Genomic DNA, 19,035 nt, shown 5'->3' on the forward strand with positions numbered 1-19,035 from the left:
TTTAGCGGGTGGTACAAAACACCCCTTTGATCGGACCGACTGTCGTCCTGCCCGGATATCCATATTTGGACAACCAGCAGGTAGCTAGAGCTACCAATCATCTCATCTGTGCGCTTACAACTTGATTACCTCCCTCCTCTTGCAGTTTCTACGTACGCCATGGTAGAATCCGATCCTGTGTCGATGAAGAAACAATACAGACAATGAGAATATGAGATGTAGCTGTAAATAAGTAATTATAAAGCTCATCATTCAATGCAGATAAAAACCCTCACCTAGCCTAGCCTTGAGGTTTCATCCAGCCCTGGATGCATCATCAATCATCATCAGGGCAGCAATTTTTACTTCCCTTTTTGCCGGTCGGTAGTCATTGCCTGTTCGCTTCAGCTTATTCAGCCGGTTTATCAGCCACCAAACAGTATTTTCCTCTCACAACAAATCAGCCGTTTCGGCTTTTCAGCCGGCTTATAAGCTGAAGCGAACAGGCCCAATAATGCTCGATCGGGCGTGCATGCATTGCATTTTAATTTTTTTTGTCGTCCTAGAGGCTCCTACTAGCTCAAAGAAATTGAAGACCCTTGCTTGTCTGAGGCCATGTTTAGTTACTCCCAACTCCCAACTTTGACACTATGCAAAAAGAAGATTCCCCATCACATCAAACTTGCGGTACATGCATGGAGTACTAAATGTAGATGAAATTAAAAACTAATTGCACAGTTTTGTTGTACTTTGCGAGACGAATCTTTTGAGCCTAATTAGTCAATATTTGGACAATAATTCACAAATACAAACGAAACGCTACAGTGTGCTACAGTGCTGTAACAGTAATTTAGCACCCCCAAATTCGCCAAACTAAACACGGCCTGAATTGAATATGTCTGGCTGCTACTACTATCTACCTAGACTGACGACGACGGGTGGCCCACACACACGCCTGATCATCGCCATTTATTGGTCTCCGACATTCATGCTGGGGATCTGGTGAAAAGAAACACGAGTTGGTGAAGAAAATCATCGGGATCGACTTGCATTACATTGAGAGATGAATGGCCAAGAAATGAAAATCAAGTGCATACAGTGCAAGCGATCCAAACACATGGCATGGCTGCATGGCAACGGAACTGTCGGAGTCGTCGTCGGCAGATCATTGACCAGGAGGACCCCATCTCAGTACACCAGGAGGGGCAGCACTGTAAAATGGTGAAATGTAGCAGTAGTAGGACAGGAGGGCAAGAAGTATGGTAGAGTAGTAGTCGTGACGTACGTGGAGATGCCAAGACCGACTTGGTCGGAACGGAATCAAAAAAAAAAGAGGCGAGTCATCACGTAAACGCGGCCAAATTGTCGTTGAGATCGACTAGCGGACACGGATTTTACATTGCAAGTTGAGGAACCGACAGGCAGAGAATCCCAAACCGAGGGCCGGAAGAAGCTACTCTCTCGGCATGCAGCATGCAGAGTGTTTGAACGGATGGGAACACGCGTGGTAGAAAATTGTGTGTGTGGCCTGTACTACTACTGTCTGGAGTGGATGTGGACGTGGTTAGCGAGACGGAATGTTACTAAAAGGGAACGCCTGAGGATCGCCGTATTTTACTTTCCTACCATTTTTTTTCCAATTACCTATCTCACTGACAGGTAGGTCCATCTGAGTCACTGACAGTGGACCATCGTAACAAATTTTATGGCGTTCATCCTCGTAATGGCGGCGGATTTAATTTTCCCAAGTTTTGATGAAATGGGAAACGGTCTCTGCCTGCCTGCATAGTGCACAGTGTGTGCCCTTCTTCTCCTTCAGAACTTCAGAAGTTCAGATATTCAGAATGCACACTCGTTCCAGCAAGTCCGCTGTACTGAAAGCTTCATACTTCAAGTTGTTGCTGCAGCCTTCAGCGTGTCGATCCAGTTCAGACTTGACAGAATCAACTAGTTCCAGCGAAGTCCACGCACGCTTTCGATGTGACGAGCGATATCGTTGCGTAAGTGCATGGCTCCAATCACTCCAGACCGCTAGCAGTCTAGCAGTGATGCGCATCAGATAGAGGGGCAGCGAGAGAGAGAGAGATCGTGCCCCTCGATCAACGGCTCAAGTCGTCGTCGAAGTCGGACAAGGACAGTGCGTTCCCTCGCCATGGATTTCATCTCGACACCGCAATCATGCGGGTACATGAATTCAATGCGACAACGCCGACGAGGATGGATCATGGACACGGTCGGAGCAAAGCAACAGCTTCTTGCAGACGTGAGCAGCAGTTGGATACTTGGGTATGAAACATCACGAAATGGTTAGCGGCTAAATGCATCTCCGTGTGAAAAATCATTAACCACAGATGTTTCAAGGATTAACACCTAAACACAACTTCATCCGCGGCCGCCGCAACCACCTTATCCTCCACCTTCGTATGCTTTCTTCTCTCTTTTTTTTCTTTTCCGAGCTTTAATACGCTACTACTAAGCACCAGATAACGCCTGCAAACAAAAAAGGTTTCGCTAAACTAAAGCATGTCCGTCACCTAACCTACTGTCCCTCTCATGGCGACGGCGGCCATGGCCCAAGAGCTGCGCACAGCGCACTCGCCTCCAGCTGGAGTAGGTGAGCAGCATTATTCTGTGGTTCAGAAGGGAGCATGTGTGCTGCGAGTACGCGGCCGTGACAGCGAGCTTAGTGTAACCACCAGCAGATCGATGCTGTTGGTATACTAGCAGTTATCCGCCTCCGCTAACTAAAAAGAAATCGCCCCATGTTTAGCAACCGCCGCGTTGCGCCGGGAGGAATCTGTCGGGCACTTTCCCCTTCCCTCCGCGGGCTCACGTGTTCGTCGTTGGCTCTTGCTCCGCCGCCCGCCCCCATCGCAATCCCTCTTCTTCCCCGTCAGTCGGGTCGCGGTCAGTGGTGCGCGTCGCTGTCGCGGGACGAACGATAAGTTTGCGCGTCGCGGGGAACGAATCACTGGCACTGGGCAGGCGGCACTGCCACCCGGCGACTCCCGACTTGACTTGCGAGCGGAGGAGAGGACACAGGTTGAGTTCTTGCTGGATTCGCTGGGGGCGGCGGGGCGCGGACTCGTCGGCCGGGCCAGCGCGATGCAGCAGCAAGGTAAGGCCGAATCCCGTGGCGCCTCGCTTCAAAGTTGCAATCTTTCGATGCTTTTGGGCGATCTCCGAGTGTGATTTCGGGCCTGAAGAACAGATTTTTTTTAGATGAAGTGAAGATGTGGGGGTTGGAACTTGGAAGAGAGAGGGGGAGGGGGAGATTATGCCAGGCTGGCTGCCTCGTATGATCGAAAAATGCAAACCGATTTGTCTTAGATTTTATTGCTCGGCTATTAGCAGGGAATGCTACAACTCACTCATTATATGTGGCTTTTGATAAGTTTAGTTCTTGACGGACAATGATAGCAAGTGTAGTTGCTGCGAAAACAGAAAGATATTTTTTTTTCTTTTATATAAGCGAGACCAAGGGGGGTGGTTTTAGGATGGACTTCTCATGCTCACTTTAGTGGCTCGGCGCCTCCCTTGTCAAGCGGCCATTAGAGTAGCAACAGGAATTTAGGGTTATGAATTTTTTTAGGGCATTTAGGGTTACGAATTTGGCCATTAATTAATGTACCAAATTGAATTGTAGTTAACCATCCACTTAACACTTCTATCTGTGATATAATTAGTTGCCAACTGCTATGCGATTGGCGTGCTGTCATTTCCTATCTCTTATCAGCAAATTTTGCCTATGGTTTTACTGTTTCAGGCTTAGACATACACAAGCTACAACAGGAAGTGAAGACCCGCTGGCTGAAGCCTCAAGAAGTTCTGCAGATACTACAGAACCATGAGCTGTTCATGGTCTCACATAAGCCCCCACAGAAGCCACCGAGTAATAAATGCATCCTTTGGTTTTAGTCTCTAAATATACAATCAAAGCCCGCGCTTGGTTGCTTTAGCCCTGAATGTGATTCATCGAACCAATCCCGAAACTGCAGGTGGTTCTTGGTTTCTTTTCAACCGAAGAGTACTTCGGTACTTCCGAAATGATGGATTCGAATGGCAAAAGAAGAAGAATGGGAAGACCATTAATGAAGCCCATGAGCGCCTCAAGGTCTGTTCATTTATCTTTTGCTGAATGGTCATGTTTGTGTCTAGCTTAAAGATCTTTCAAAAAGTTAATATGTTCTGCTAGTCAGAATATGTTCAGGAATCATCAGCTTGATGAGTAAATATGTTATTTAGAGGTGTTTGTAGTTAGAACTGAATTGGGCCAAGTGGATAGGCGATATACACTTCCATAATGAGATGTCTAGCTAAGACCATTTCTGTTTTGATGCTGGAAATTTCAGGTTGATAACGTGGAAGCACTGAATTGCTACTATGCTCGTGGAGACAAAAATCCTACATTTCAGAGGCGGATATATTGGATGCTTGATCCGTAAGAATTATTTACTCTCTTTTCTCTTTGTGTTCTTTCTGGAAAGTCTTCATACAGATGTTTCTTGTCCTCTGGATCTTCACTCGTGGAGGAAAAATATGATCATATCATCTTCATAACTACATGCAGTATTTACATTCTTCATGACTCCATGGAGTACTCATATTCGTGTCCTATGTTATAGGTTGTCGCATTAACTCACATTCACTAGTTATTCATGTCAATGGCTTGTCGACTTGATGCACTTGTGTTACTTTGAACTTCTATATGCGACATTCCTGAGAGCTAGAAATCATCCTGAGTCGGTTTTATTGAAGAAACCATTCGGGATCATCGTGCGCTGCCTTGTAGAACCGTTGTGATTTATACAGTATTATACCAGGTTTTTAAACTTTTGTGGATGCTGCAAAACGGTGTGGAGATTATATTTTTGAAAATCTAGAGCCTACATTCATTAGGACCTTCCAACCAGGTGTTTTCTTGAACTAACAAGTTCCAGGCACTGATGGTAGTATACCAGTCATAATGCAGTGCTGAAATGATGGTATTATACCTTCCATTGTTGTGACTTATGATTTCTACTTTTGGTTATGATCTGTTCTTTTATTTTGTTGAATCTCATTGGCCAGTATGTAAATCAATTTGCCTCTTGATAATAGCGATTCATCTTTGCAGGGCTTATGAGCACATTGTTTTTGTCCACTATAGAGATGTTCTAGAGGTTTGACTACTTTTCTCTTTCTTTTGTCAATGAAAATATGCAACCTCGATGCTTAATAATTAGGATTTTTTTCTCTTTTAGCCAGACATCATTCTACTTTGATAGTCAACAATATTACAGATCAAGACTTGCATTGGATGCATCTTTGAACTTTGGTTTGAGTTGTGCCTCACCTTAATTTTTATTGCTTACCAGGGCAGCATTTCAGTATCAGCACGAAATGATTCTCCAACATCGAATCAGAATGGCAGTGCTAGCAGAGCTGAAGTACACAGTTCACCCGGTTGGACAAGTGAGTCAATTTTACCATGTCCCAATTCATCCAGTCCAGGATCTGCAGAAGAAGTTAGTTCCCAAACTGTGACCATAAACAATGAAACAAATAGCACAAGTAGATTTGATTTGATTCAACATAAGGCAGCCTTGCGGAAACTTGAAATGCAGCTGAGTCTGGAAGACAAAGAAGATTCATATATTATAGCTGAGGAAGTTCCAACAAATAATGAGCATGTTGTTTTCCCTGGCATTCAGAATGGGGAGCCAGACAGTTGTGGGAATCTTAAGGATATCTTCAATATACAGGAGTTTAGTGGACATCATACCAAAGAAACTGGAACCCATCCATATCCCAGTGTTCTCGATGTGTTAAAAAATTCAGGTGAAGTAATCTTATATGCTTGTAAACACCATGTATTCAAATTCTTTCATTGCTAAGATCCCATAAAATGGCTGAGAGATAGTGGAAACCTTTCCTAAAATGGTAGCTTTTGCCTGTATTCCTTGATAATCAGAGACATGGTTGGAGGATGATCAACTTGTGGGAATTCTGCATCCAGCTTCTATGACACCGACTGAAAACCAATGGTTCCACATTCATGAGGTTTCTCCAGAATCGGCGTTTTCTTCTGAAATTACAAAGGTACCATATGTAACTATAAGCTGATATTCTATATGAAATTACTGCAACATGCATCCTTCTTTCTTCTTTTCTATTGGCAAGATATTGAAAAATGCATTCACCTGCTCATGTGGTAGTTGTATACTCCCACTGATTGCAAATGTAATTTTAGACCTTATTGGGCATTGCCTTTGCGATTTTGATACATTAGAAAGGATACCTCATTTGTTCATAAGATTGACAGCATTTAGTTAGCAAGGGCATAAATGTGGGGGACAAGTAGCTACAATCCTTAATGACCACATTTACAGAAGAGTGGCGAAGTAAAAAATGGCTTGCTTTTAGAATCGAACGGGGTAATGTTATATATAAACTATCATGATCTGAGTGTGCTTGAAGCCTAAGTTCATATATGGCCTTCAGTGACATGAAAAAGAACCTGTTAGGGCAAACCTGCATCAAGGCTATTATTACAGTGGTATTGCTACAATGGCTGGAGACTTATGTAAATTTGATGCAGGTTATCGTTTTAGGAGACTTCCTTTGCAATCCTTCTCATAGCTCATGGGCAATGCTGTTTGGTGATGTTAAGGTACCTGTGGAAATTATCCAGCAAGGTGCCATCCGTTGCCATACTCCATGCCTTAATGCTGGAAAAGTGACAATGTGCTTGATTGATGGGAACGGGAAACCCTGCAGTGAAACACGAGTATTTGAATTCCATGAGAAGCCTACCAAGAGCATGATTGATGGAAATGGGAAACTGTGCAATGATGCACAAGCTATCAAAGCCCATCAGACACCTATGAAAAGTAATGATGAGCTGCTGCTGCTGCTCATTTATATGCAGATCCTTTTTGATGGTCAAGGTTGTGATGTATTTGCAAAATTTAGCCCGCAACTCCCAAATCCTGGCTGTGGATTCCTAGTTAACCAAATGGATATTATGAGGAAGACATACGAGCAGCTGGACCAAGAGAAAACAGTGAACAGTGTCATGGAAGTATTGCTTAATGACAAGTTTAGGCAATGGCTGCTATCCAAATGTGAACAAAATAGTAATGGAGATCATTTGCTTCCTAAGCAATACCATGGTGTTATACATACAATTGCGGCCTTGGGATATGACTTGGCTTTGAAGCCACTGCTCAGTTCTGGAGTGCCTATAAACTACCGTGATGCAAATGGATGGACTGCTCTACATTGGGCTGCAAGATTTGGCAGGTATACAAAACTCTTTACATCATATGTGGCACAATGATATAAAACTCTCTACATCACATGCAGCATAATGCTAACGTTTTTTTTCACGGTCAAGTTTCAAGTGGGATCGTGCTGGTTACGTATTTTCTGCTGTTTGCCATTCCCATGTATCAATTGCCAGGAACGTTCTTATTTTTGCACCTGGACACAAAATATTCCTTGCATAATCTTGGCAGTTGATCTCTTGTGTATGGGCTATGGCTTTCTCTAATCCGTGTTTCCTCCTGATTTCATTGTAATTAAAAAATACAGGGAAGAAATGGTGGTGGCTCTTCTTACTGCCGATGCTGCAGCTGGTGCACTTTCACATCCAACATCAGAAGACCCCGCTGCCAAAACACCTGCTTCAATAGCTTTGGCATATGGTTTCAAGGGCCTTTCTGCATTCCTTTCAGAAGCACAATTAACAACTCACCTTGATTCTATTGAATCCAAAGAAAATGGAAAGTGCAAAGGCAATGCTAGTGGAGGCGGAATACGTAATGCTGTGGACAGAATATCGGACAAAAGCACCCATGTGCATGGTGGGACTGACGATCAGCTTGCGCTCAAGGATACCCTAGGAGCTGTCCGAAATGCTGTTCAAGCTGCAGCACGCATACAAGCTGCGTACCGAGTGTTCTCCTTTAAGAAAAAGAAAGAGGCAGCTCTTCAGAATAGCTGCTTGTCGGTTCATGAGACAGTTCCAGTTTCACATGGTATGCTGGAGAAAGCTGCATTATCTATCCAGAAGAACTTCAGGTGCTGGAAAAAACGTAAAGAATTCCTGAAGTTGCGGAAAAATGTCATCAAGATACAGGTAAGTTTGCACAATAAAACATGTGCAAAGGATCACTGTAAATACTACTTTGTTTGAAACATCAAAAGCTGATAGGCTAATCCTTATCTTGATCCTGATAGGCACGGGTGAGAGCTCATCAAGGAAGAAAGAAGTACAGGGAATTACTTCGAAGTGTGGGTGTCCTTGAGAAGGTGATGCTAAGATGGCACCGAAAAGGGGTTGGTTTGCGAGGATTCAATTCTGGGGCAATGCCAATTGATGAAGAGGTGGAAGAAGACGTTGCCAAAGTTTTCCGGAAGCTAAGAGTGGAAACAGCCATTGATGAAGCTGTTTCAAGGGTATCATGCATCATTGGTAGTCCTAAAGCAATGCAGCAGTACCGAAGGATGCTTCAGAGGTACCAAGAAGCAAAGGTGAATATACAGAAGGATGCTTCAGAGGTTCCAGCAAGCAAAGGTGAATTTCTAGTCAGAAGCTTGAAATCTACTAATGGTGTCCCTTTAAAAACTTGCATGAGAAGTTTTATAAAATGATTCTTGAATTGAAAAATTACCTTTACTGTTCACTTCGGACTAACTAGGGAGGTTTTCACGATGGCAGGGTGACCATGAAAAGTAGTGCTTGTGTTAAGCCTACAGTGACGGAGCAAAGCGCAAGCCACCCACTATTCTCCTCTCTCCATTGCTGAAGGATCTGAACAACAGTTTGCCTTGGTGAAGAGTAAAGCCGTGGTGACTGAAAGGACACGGTGGATCCCGAACAAAAAACTGAACGTGATTCAGTACCGGCTCCAATTCAAGGTGAACGCTGTTCGAGTGTACATAGTAACGTCATGTGCAATAGCTGACTTTTGGCTGAAACTTGAGAAAAGTGAAGTGCTTTGTCCATAAAGAAGCTTCAAAGGCCTCGATAGCAAGGTAGTTGAAGCCCACCTCATTCGATGTATATACCGTATGTACCATCTTGACGCAGTAGGTTTGCAGTAACTTTGTACTATATGGTAGTAAATATGGGCATAGCTGCTGCAGCATAATGAATCCTGTAAGGAATCTTAATTGCCATTTGCTAATGAAAAATGCATCTTTCGAACATGGGATCAGATGATGAGCGATGATCACCTTTGCATTTTTTCACTATAGATTAACATAATTAAATATGTAAACTCCAATCCTCCAGTTCTTCAAGACAGTGACACGCCAACAGTTCAACACCGGTGGTTTCAAGCTTTTGGCATCAGCTTTCCAACGGAGCAACGATCAACGAAGCCTCGTAGCATTAAACTTCTCGTGATCAGAATTCAGATGGCTCAAGCAACTACCAACAGAATAAACAATCAAGGCAGGGTGCGAGCGACTGGTGTAAGCACCGGACTGGACAAAGACAAACACAAGGCGACTGACGAGCTCCATTGATGGTGCAAGAACCGGAGGATTAGGCGCCTGTAACCACTGGCATTAGTTTAAACAGCAGCAATCAAGTGCATCACTTTGGACCTTTTGGGGGAGATTAACATATTGCGGCAGTTAGGTACCGTCGCAATATGCTCCAGACCACACATTAAACAAGCTCCGTGACATCAGGCAAAAGCCATTTCATCAGATAAAGCCACCCCTACAGGCAGTTTTCAGTAGAAAAATCGGGTGGTTGAGAGAACCAGCAACAGGAGAGAACTTCAGGACGACAAGCTGAGTGGTGACGATGGCGACCGATGTTTTTGTCAAACAAAACTTCCATCTTTGAATGTGTCATTTACATTTTACAGCTTCGACACCCATACACGGCGAAGAAGATGCATACAAAAATGCCTGCACAAACAACCAAGACCTAATATGTACAACTGTAAGTTCCTGGGCGAAAAGCTGGAACGAAAATCTCCCCCTATGTCTATATTACAGTGGCAGAGGACATCTGCAGTTAGTGAATGCTGCTGGACTTTTCACACGCCTTCAAGAAATTGTACATTCAGTTTTGCAGCCCGGTCAGATGGTGCACCAAGGAATTGAACATTGATGGTTCCATCTCCAGCCTGAAATGTTTCCACCTGAAAGGATGAGAAAATTAGTGACATGATTCCGTGCACTTATAATAATGAGCTAAAAAATATTGACACCAGAGCTTGCTTTAAGCAGTGTCACATTTCTTTAGAACCCCTACCAACAACTTCAACAGAAAAAAAAGGTAGTGCTAAGATACATCAAGCATTTTGTATCTTGGCAATTATCTAGCAGCACTATTTTGATTCTTAAATCGATGAAGTCATGCTTTAGCTAAACATCTGCCTTGACATGCCTATTAAACAGTGCGTCTGAAATAAGTTTACCTAACTGCAGCCACATCCCAGCATTCTAGCGTTTTAATAGGGCCCCTAACTCTGCAAATTGCTGCCCACCTGTATAGCAATGTGAAAGCAAAGGTAATGTAAAAAAAAATTAATGACATTAACCATGTTACTAGTCATGTATATTTTACTGAGCAATGTGTCAAGTGTTTTTGTATTTAAAAAACAGAACTGAACAAAAAAAAAGGTAAAAGATAAGCATTTTGCACGAAATATTATGAATAACGTTCTGTGCGAGGTATTAGCAATCAGACATCTTACAGCAGAAAAAGCGAACTAGGCAGAAATCAGAAATGAACTCCCAAGACACTAGAGAAGTCAAGCACTTACTCTTGAGAACATGGGATCTTTGACAAAACTGTTTGTGCCCCGATGGGTGAACTGGTGGCGATATCCTCCACTATTTTACATTCCATATGAGCCTACCTACTGAACTTCGTCTTGATTTAGGAAAAAGCGGGCTACTTCACTGTACAATTGCTCACCCTCAAATGGCTTGGAAACATAACCATCCATTTCAGATTTCAAGCAATGTTCGTGTGTTGCTTGAATGACATCTGCAGTCATGGCCAATATTGGGGTTCTCCACCGCCGGATGTTTGGACACTCTTGCAGGACCTCTCCACGTTCTATTTGCTCATTTAGATCTCTTTCCATCGATCTAATCCTTCTTGTGGCTTCAAATCTGCAAAATGTACCAAATGCATGATAAAGTGACTCCCGCCAAGAAACATAAGCAATGTATGACAAGAGAAAGTATTGTGTATCAACTGAGTATAGCTAAACTAGGGTTGCATGATGACTAGCGAAGGATAAGACTCACCCATCCATTTCTGGCATCTGTATGTCCATGAAACAAGCATCAAAATTGTGAGGAGGTTTCAACAGTGCGATTGCTTTTTTTCCGCTGTCAGCACAAGTTACTTCTGCACCGTACTTCTTCAAAGCACCTGCAGCAACCTTGAGATTTACAATATTGTCGTCAACCACGATGATTTGCTTCTTGTGAAGAAGGCTGCCCAATGTTGAATTCCCAACTACTCCGTTCCTGCAATGCACTTTATCTATCCCCCCCAATGCTCTCTGTAGAGCGACCTGAAGCATGCTTGCACGAAGCGGCTTCATAATTACATTCAAGTTGTATTCTCTGGATATATGTGACCTGCTCCTGAGAGAATTTTTAGGGTTCTCCAAAAGAAATAACTTCGTAGAGTCTGGCTGATCTTTGTTCCTCAATTTACTAACCAACAGAGGAATGGAATGGGATTCCTTCAGCCAGGTTTCTTTGTCAATCAGCACAAGCTTTGCAATCCGTAATCCACTATTTACTTTAGAAATATACTGATCTAGGTCAGTTGCCAATTCGGTCTGAACTCCCAGTCTCTGCAAATGGTACTTGGTTACCTTGGCGCGGACCAGTCGATGGTCAACCACCAATGCGTTGATCTCTTTAAATTCTGATGATTTATTCTCATTTCCGCTGGAACAGGCTCTCGTAAGCACTGCAGTGAAGGTGAAAGTAGAACCGACTTGGGGTTTACTTGCAAATCCGATCTCTCCCTTCATGAGACCAACCAAGCATTTGCTGATGCTTAATCCAATACCAGTGCCCCCATGGATGCGAGCAATGGATGGACCTACTTGCATGAAAGGGGTGAAGACACGGGACTGAGCTTCGAATGGAATACCAACACCGGTATCTTCAACTGATATTATCAAGCTTACTGAGTCAGATGCAACGGGTAGAAAAGGCATCTCAGATGAGTTCAGTTCCATATTAAAAATTCGAAAGTTTTCCCAACTGTGCTTCCTGTTTGCCACTGGATAGCCACTTAAGGTATTTGCATACTGAGTTCCTGTCTCAACCTCTAAACAATGCATGACCTCTTCAACGAGATGAACTGTCAAGTAGATATGGCCCCTCTCTGTGAACTGTGGAACATATTAAACTCTTAGCCAACAATGATTCAATAAAAAATATACATATAATGATCTGCCTTGTACAAACGATATTGTCCTATTTTTTTCATTAGCTATCCATGTACAGCAAATATCTTACTTTTATGGAATTCCCAACGAGATTTGTAATGATCTGCCTTATTCTGCCAGGATCGCCAATTAGTGTTTCTGGAACTTGGCGAGAAACATACACTGCCAACTGCTCCCATTGTATGATATGCCATAGTAAGGAACGAAAACAAAGTCAGCGCGATCAAAATAGAGTAAAACTGCGGTGCCTGACAGCATGGATAGATATAGTCTTTGATTACCTCTAGCCCTTTCTCCTGAGCTTTCCCACAAAAGAGAGACAAAATGTCATCACAAACTGTTCTAAGATCGAAGGGCACCATCTCAAGCTCGAGTTTACCAGACTCGATCTTCGCCTGATCAAGAACCTCGTTTATGAGTGAAACCAAAGCCTTTCCACTAGCTTGCGCAGTTCTAACATAATCCTGTTGTGTTGTGTCCAAATCAGTATCCATGAGCATTTGGAGCATCCCTGAAAAGTTGGGAATCATTTATATCCTTGCACTCTAATTAAGAATGAATATTATTGTACGGATGATAGATTAAGCACTCACCTAGAACACCATTCATTGGAGTTCTGATCTCATGAGAAACTGTAGCCAAGAACTGCATCCAAACAATGACTTGGAATTAACAAGGTGCCATTTTAACTTAGATAAGTAATATGTAATCCTCTGATCATGAGGAGCAACAGCAACACATGTAGCCATTATGTGCAGTGAAGCTAATCACCTGTGATTTGGCAACATCTGCAGCCTCTGCACGTTTCTTGAGCTCTATCATCTCTTGAAAGTCGTCTTCAACTTTGGCAATCCGTTTGACAGTAGCATGAATTATGTATCCAATCAGTAAAGCAATCACAAGAGTTCCAAATGATGACGTTATTGCCAGCCACGCCCACGGTGGCTTCTGCATGAACCTGTTAACGAGAAACAGATCAGACACATAATCTTTCAAAGAACAGACTACACTGACAATGGTTATTGCGAACATATTTCCGTTACAGGATATGTAGGGGAACAAATAAATCACCTGCAGTGCATCTCATGCTTCCTTGACGGGTCGCCAAAGTTCAGTGTGCTGACATGGCACATGCCACTACCAGTATCATTCGAACCGTACATACTGATTGGGCTCTCATTAGTAGTATCATAAACGTTCACCATGATGGATTGCTTGCCTGCGAGCTGGCGAAGCAACTTATCAACAAGTGCTTCAATGTCAAAAATGCCGCCCAAATAGCTGTTTGCAAAAGAAAAGAAGTCAGTGGGAGTCCAGCTTCGTGATAGGAGGCCGTGCTCATTGAAAGCTCACCCTATAGCAGCCTGAATGCGCTCCTGCGGCCTGGCATTTGGGGGAAGCTCAGTCTTGTACACGGTGTAGGTGGAGATCACTCCGAGGCGATTATTGAGCAGTTTAAAAGGTGCAGTAAGAACACCCTTCCCAGATTCTCTCGCTCGGAGTACGTTTTCGCGGTCCTCCTGTAATAAAGGGCAAAAGAGGCATAGAGATTAGTAGATAGATAAACCATTGGTCATGACACCAACATTTTTTTACCATCCGTAATTCTGTCACGGAGTTCAAAGGGGCAAAAATCCATGGTGACTAATGAGCACATGGTGAACACCAACGATTGCAGCTTTTCATTTTTCCCCGACCCTGCTGGGTCTTCGGTGTGAAAAAAAGATGAAATCTTGAGACTTGAGGCGGAGGGAGGAGGGTGCTCACGTTGCCGGAGAGCATGTCGAAGGAGACGACGTGTTTGTAGGCGTCCTGCGCGAAGATGACGGGAGCGTACTCCTCGGCGGGCTCCCGCACCTCGGCGTCCCCCGCCCCCGTCGACTGCTTCTTGGAGGAGTACATCTTCTTGATGCTCCACCCCTGCTGGCGCTCGAACAGCTCCCGCTCGGCGTGCGTGACCTTCACCGCGTACGCCACCCCGCTCGTCAGCGGGCGCTCGAACGCCGTCCTCTCCGCGTACCTGGCGAACGTCCTCTGCAGCAGCAGCAGGAGGAGGCAAAAATCCATGGCGTAAATCAAATCGATTCGCCGCGGGAAGTGAGGGAGAAGGCGAGAAGAAGCTGGATTAGCAACCTGGTCGATGGCGGATGGGGTCTTGGAGTGGTGGAAGGTGGAGACGAGGATGGCGAGTGCCTGGAGGTGGTTCATGCTGACGTTGAACTGGTCCTGCAGCATCCGCGCGCGCTCGTCGCACATGCTTTGGAGCGACTCCCGGCGCTTCTCGACGGCCTGGTTGCTCATGTACCAGAAGATCCCTACGGAGATGGCCACCCAGAGGAGCACCCAGAAGGTGAGCAGCCAGCGGCAGCGATCCCACACCCAGCGCCAGCGCCAGTTGATGAAGTGGCTGGACAGGTGGGTCCGCAGCGTCCTCGCCGACAGCTTCTCCGGCATGGGCAGCGGCAGCAGGAGGCGCATCCTGTCCAGCCCCAGGAAGCCCAGCCCCGCCGCCTCGCCCTTTTCCTCCATCCCCGCCCCGCCGCCGCGCCTGCCCCCGCGAGCCGTGCCGGTCATCTCGTCGCGGGACAAGGAGCTACATCGCCCTCCCGACGGCGCTGCTGCTGCTGCTTCGCCGGCCGAGGCCCGCCGCGCGCATGCTCCGGTGGGCGTCCGCGTGATCGAGGAGTCGATCGGGACGGAGACGACGGGCAGGGGCCGGGCCGGCGCGGGGAGCTCGCTAATTTATGGCGGCCGCCGTGCTGTAGCTGCCGCCTACCCGCCCGCTGTAGCCTCCAATTGAATGCCCCGAGGGAGCAGGCAAGGGCTTCCCTTCCTTTCCTTTCCTTTCCTCCACCAAGGCCTCACCCTTGTCCAGCCGTACCAGCAGTATCTGCCTCCCTTCCTCCCTCCTGTCTCTCTCGGCCCTTCTTCTTCTTCTTGATTCTTGCCGCTCGGGCTCCTCTCCTCCAGGACGCAGCAGCAAAGCTAATCTTGGAGGCGCTTTGACCTCCTCAAGGGAAGCGGTAGCAGGAGGCGGGAGGAAGGGGACGAGACGACACGGATAGGTGAGCAGCGAGGGAGAGAACAGCAACAGGAACCAAGAAGCACCCACCCTCCATTTCAAAAAAGAAGAAGCACCCACCCAAGCAAGCGGAACTGAACAGGAAGCTAAGCTAGGGGAACACACCGGAACAGAGGAGGGAGGACACGGGGGACGGGTATGGAATTGGGAGGGTGGAGATGAGATTGGGTTGATTGGAAGGGGGAGGAGAAAAGCAGGTGAGAGGTGAGAGAGGGTGGGGGAGGTGGAAAAGCAGAGCGGCAGGGGAGGGGAGCAGAGCAGCCGCAGTAGGCTGGTAGGGGAGAGGGGGAGGGGAGGGTGGATTGGGGAAGAAAGGAAGGGAAAAGAGGAGGGGAGGTGGCACCAGTCACAACAGTGGGAGAGGCCAGCACGCAAGTGGCTGCTCTCCTTCTCTCTCCTCCCCGTGGGGTGGGCCTCCCCTCCCTCCTTTGGCTCTATCCCCTCCACCCCCCACCCCCGATCCACCTCAAAACAAAGATCCAGTGACCCGGTAGTGCTTGGTTAGCACGGTTTAACCGCTCTTCGATCAACAAGTGATGGATTTAATATCTTCGTGCCGTGTTCTTTCGAATATTTCATGAGTAACTCTTTTTTATGTTAGAGTAAATTTCACAAAAAATAACAAATCCATATAAAAAAAAAGCTAAGTACTCCATCCGTACAAAGTGCAAACCGATTTTAAAAATACTTTTAAAATTATACGTATAGATTCATTTTCAAAATATTTTTACAGTATATTCTTTTGCTACAAATGATATTTTACATTAGTAATGGATTTGGTAAAACATGTCATGTATTCAGTTCACTGAGAGTAAGCATGAATATACGAATTGTAATTCTAAAATATCTAGAGGCATTTATGCATTCACACGTATATTATAAACATTCTTTTTTTTCCGCACATGTCAATGAATATATAATGCTCCCATTAAACGAAATATATTAAATAACAATTGTCTAGGAATTATTTATGCTGACGTTTGACCACCAGGGGTATTGTTTATGCTAAAGAGAAAGTGATAAAACAAAGCTAAAGTGCGATTCCAATGGTCTCTGCCTCCACGTATAATATGTGTCATGACGAAACTCTTATTTTACAGCATAGCCGTACTTATACGATGGACTGTTATTTTATCATTAATCAACGACAGCAGCAGCGAAAGAAACCGCACGGATGGTAGCCCAAAGCCAGCCATTCGTCAATGTGAGAGGATCTCAGGGCAGGAGCTCTCAGGCGTGTAGAGCTTGGTGGTGGACGGAGCCAAAGCCAAGCCAAGTCCCAAGGGTGAGGCGAGGAAGCGGACGAGACGACCGCGTGGGGGGGAGGGGGAGGTCCCCGCATAAAGGCCGCCAGCACTGGGGGACAAGTTGTTGTCTTCCTTCCACTCCACAGTGCACAGCGCGCGGGGAGGGAGGGAGGGAGGAGCCGAGGAGGAGACGCCGATCACCTGCTGCCCGCTGCTAGCTGCCTGGCTGCGGCTCCACTCCTCCCTCCCTAGCTTTTAGCGCGGGCTCCTCCTCCCCTCCAATCCCTGCGCGGTCTAGGCCGCCCCGCGGGCAGTCGTCGCCACGCCACGTCGCGCCATCCCTGATCCTGATCCAGTGATCCCTCCCTCTCCTCGGCCTGAGCTCGCCTTGTACCCTAGCGGAGCCGGAGGAGAAGCCAGCAGCCCGTCTCGTCTCCTCCCCCAATTATATGAGAGAGAGAGAGAGAGAGAGAGAGAGAGAGAGAAGGCGTGCGTGCGTGCGAGGTGAAATCGTGAAAGGGATCGAAGGGTGAAACCGACCCGTGGATGGGTCGCTCGGCTCCGGAGCCTCTCTTGCTTGGTTTGGTTCTCGGACGGATCCAGCGCGCACAGTGACTCACGCGCCGGGCCCTGCCACGTGCCGACAAAAGTGCTTCTTCTCGTGTAGAATTTCAGATGACAAGCCCTAAAACGCAACTTCTCTGTCCTGGGGATTAGCCCAGGAAAGGTTAAAAACAAAGCATTGCCAAAAAAAAAAAACTGGTGAGTTCATCCCTCCACCGTCAAATCGGCGCCCATGCCAACTCGGACGGTCAATGAAAGTGAAAGCAACGCCCCCTGCGCCGCCAGCAGTGGGCAGCGGACCGATCGATCGTCCGCGCGCCGCTGCCTGCGGTACGAATTAATTAATTCCCCCATGCAGTAGCAGCAGTAATGCAATCGTAATATCCCCCAAGTTACAATTATTACGAGTTAATTAATTCCCCCGGGTTGGCTTGAATGCCCAGAGACCACCTGCTTCCTCCGGGTGGAACGAAACTGGGCCATGTTTAGTTACTCCCAACTCCCAACTTTGACACTATGCAAAAAGAAGATTCCCCATCACATCAAACTTGCGGTACATGCATGGAATACTAAATGTAGATGAAATTAAAAACTAATTGCACAGTTTTGTTGTACTTTGCGAGACGAATCTTTTGAGCCTAATTAGTCAATATTTGGACAATAATTCACAAATACAAACGAAACGCTACAGTGTGTTACAGTGCTGTAACAGTAATTTGGCACCTCCCAAATTCCCCAACTAAACACGGCCCTGCTCCGCATGTGCACTGTGCACGCCAAGATAAAAAAGGACCCCTACCCCTTCCTCCAAATATACTATAGGAGTACACACACACACACACACACACACACACACACACACACACACATACATACATACATACATACATACATACATACATCTTTTCTAAGTATATGCGCACCGCCTCCCGCTGCGTTCTGCAACTGCGCGGCAGTACTAGTAGCATCATTTAACCGCCACGAGCATGAGGCCAGAAAATTGAATAGTGCTCCTACTAAGTCCTAACCCTGTTGGCGTCGCAGCTGTTCTTCTTCTTCAAGCTCAAACAAGGAAGAAAGGCGCTGTGGTTCCCTGATAGTGCCAGTACTCCCCTCTACAATGGCGCGTGCTTTATGCAGTGCAGGGAAGGCGCCAGGCTACGACAAAAGCTGGCCGGGCGTACAGCAAAAGCTTCATTGCACCAACGAAAGATCCATCCGGATTTGTTCTTCATCAATGCCGGGAAGAAGCGATTAAGCTGCCTGCTCCCCTCACTCGGAGCCTGTCCAATGGCAACGTCCAAGCGCGCCAAACCAAGGATCAAAGCTGCCATTAGATACTAATCCTGTGCTGCTAGTGCGTGCTGCGTATGGCTGCCCTGCCGGCCGTGGATGATGCCATCAAGGCGGCTCTGCACGCGACCAGCGGCGGAAGTAGTCAACAGTGTTCGGGATTGGATGGGTCGTGCTTCCTTTTATTAGGGTTTGGTTTTTAATTTGGCACCTGATTTGATTTTGGGCCTACTTTTGCTGGTCTTTTGTATTGTTAGCATCAGGTGCCGTTGGTTACAGTTGTCAATGATATCTTACAAGGCCATGTGTGTGTGGAATCTAGTAAACCTTAGTACCATGTTGGAGTAGATAACATGCACGGGCCATTCTCATCTCTGTTTCTGTTTTATATACAAACAAATAATAATGCAATTTAATTGCATTGTTGTCAGTTCTGCTC

General features: G+C 46.0%; 2 protein-coding genes across 3 annotated transcripts; one reads left to right on the forward strand and one right to left on the reverse strand.

Moving 5' to 3' along the window:
* The first annotated feature begins 2,654 nt into the window (after positions 1-2,654).
* Positions 2,655-9,182, forward strand: LOC101773398 (calmodulin-binding transcription activator 4). The gene is made up of 11 exons (XM_004971040.3): positions 2,655-3,097; positions 3,746-3,871; positions 3,978-4,093; positions 4,332-4,420; positions 5,096-5,141; positions 5,337-5,799; positions 5,933-6,060; positions 6,560-7,263; positions 7,555-8,101; positions 8,203-8,539; positions 8,684-9,182. Exons 1-11 carry the CDS (start codon positions 3,085-3,087, stop codon positions 8,686-8,688), a joined length of 2,574 nt encoding a protein of 857 aa, XP_004971097.1. The 5' UTR covers positions 2,655-3,084; the 3' UTR covers positions 8,689-9,182.
* Positions 9,183-9,769: 587 nt separating this feature from the next.
* Positions 9,770-15,768, reverse strand: LOC101773814 (probable histidine kinase 3). 2 transcript variants are annotated; one of them, XM_012846305.3, is made up of 12 exons: positions 14,544-15,767; positions 14,178-14,444; positions 13,764-13,930; positions 13,482-13,691; positions 13,182-13,368; positions 13,004-13,055; positions 12,692-12,921; positions 12,481-12,579; positions 11,245-12,353; positions 10,752-11,106; positions 10,404-10,472; positions 9,770-10,124 (listed from the first exon to the last, which is right to left on the reverse strand). In XM_012846305.3, exons 1-10 carry the CDS (start codon positions 14,982-14,984, stop codon positions 10,848-10,850), a joined length of 3,021 nt encoding a protein of 1,006 aa, XP_012701759.1. In that variant the 5' UTR covers positions 14,985-15,767; the 3' UTR covers positions 9,770-10,124; positions 10,404-10,472; positions 10,752-10,847. The 2 variants fall into 2 exon arrangements, with proteins under 2 accessions (XP_012701759.1, XP_012701760.1); XM_012846306.3 differs by lacking the exon at positions 10,404-10,472 and having other exon boundaries at positions 14,544-15,768.
* Between the last annotated feature and the right edge of the window lie 3,267 nt (positions 15,769-19,035).

Source organism: Setaria italica, chromosome V, assembly GCF_000263155.2.
Source record: "Setaria italica strain Yugu1 chromosome V, Setaria_italica_v2.0, whole genome shotgun sequence".
Taxonomy (NCBI): Eukaryota; Viridiplantae; Streptophyta; class Magnoliopsida; order Poales; family Poaceae; genus Setaria; species Setaria italica.

Coding starts and splice junctions, on each gene's coding strand:
- LOC101773398 (XM_004971040.3), top strand. Junction 3,872..3,977: donor GCCCCCACAGAAGCCACCGA/GTAATAAATGCA, acceptor CCGAAACTGCAG/GTGGTTCTTGGTTTCTTTTC. Junction 7,264..7,554: donor TGGGCTGCAAGATTTGGCAG/GTATACAAAACT, acceptor TAAAAAATACAG/GGAAGAAATGGTGGTGGCTC.
- LOC101773814 (XM_012846306.3), bottom strand. CDS start 14,984: ATGACCGGCACGGCTCGCGGGGGCAGGCGCGGCGGCGGGGCGGGGATG. Junction 13,056..13,181: donor CAGATGTTGCCAAATCACAG/GTGATTAGCTTC, acceptor GTTTGGATGCAG/TTCTTGGCTACAGTTTCTCA. Junction 11,107..11,244: donor CAGATGCCAGAAATGGATGG/GTGAGTCTTATC, acceptor TACATTTTGCAG/ATTTGAAGCCACAAGAAGGA.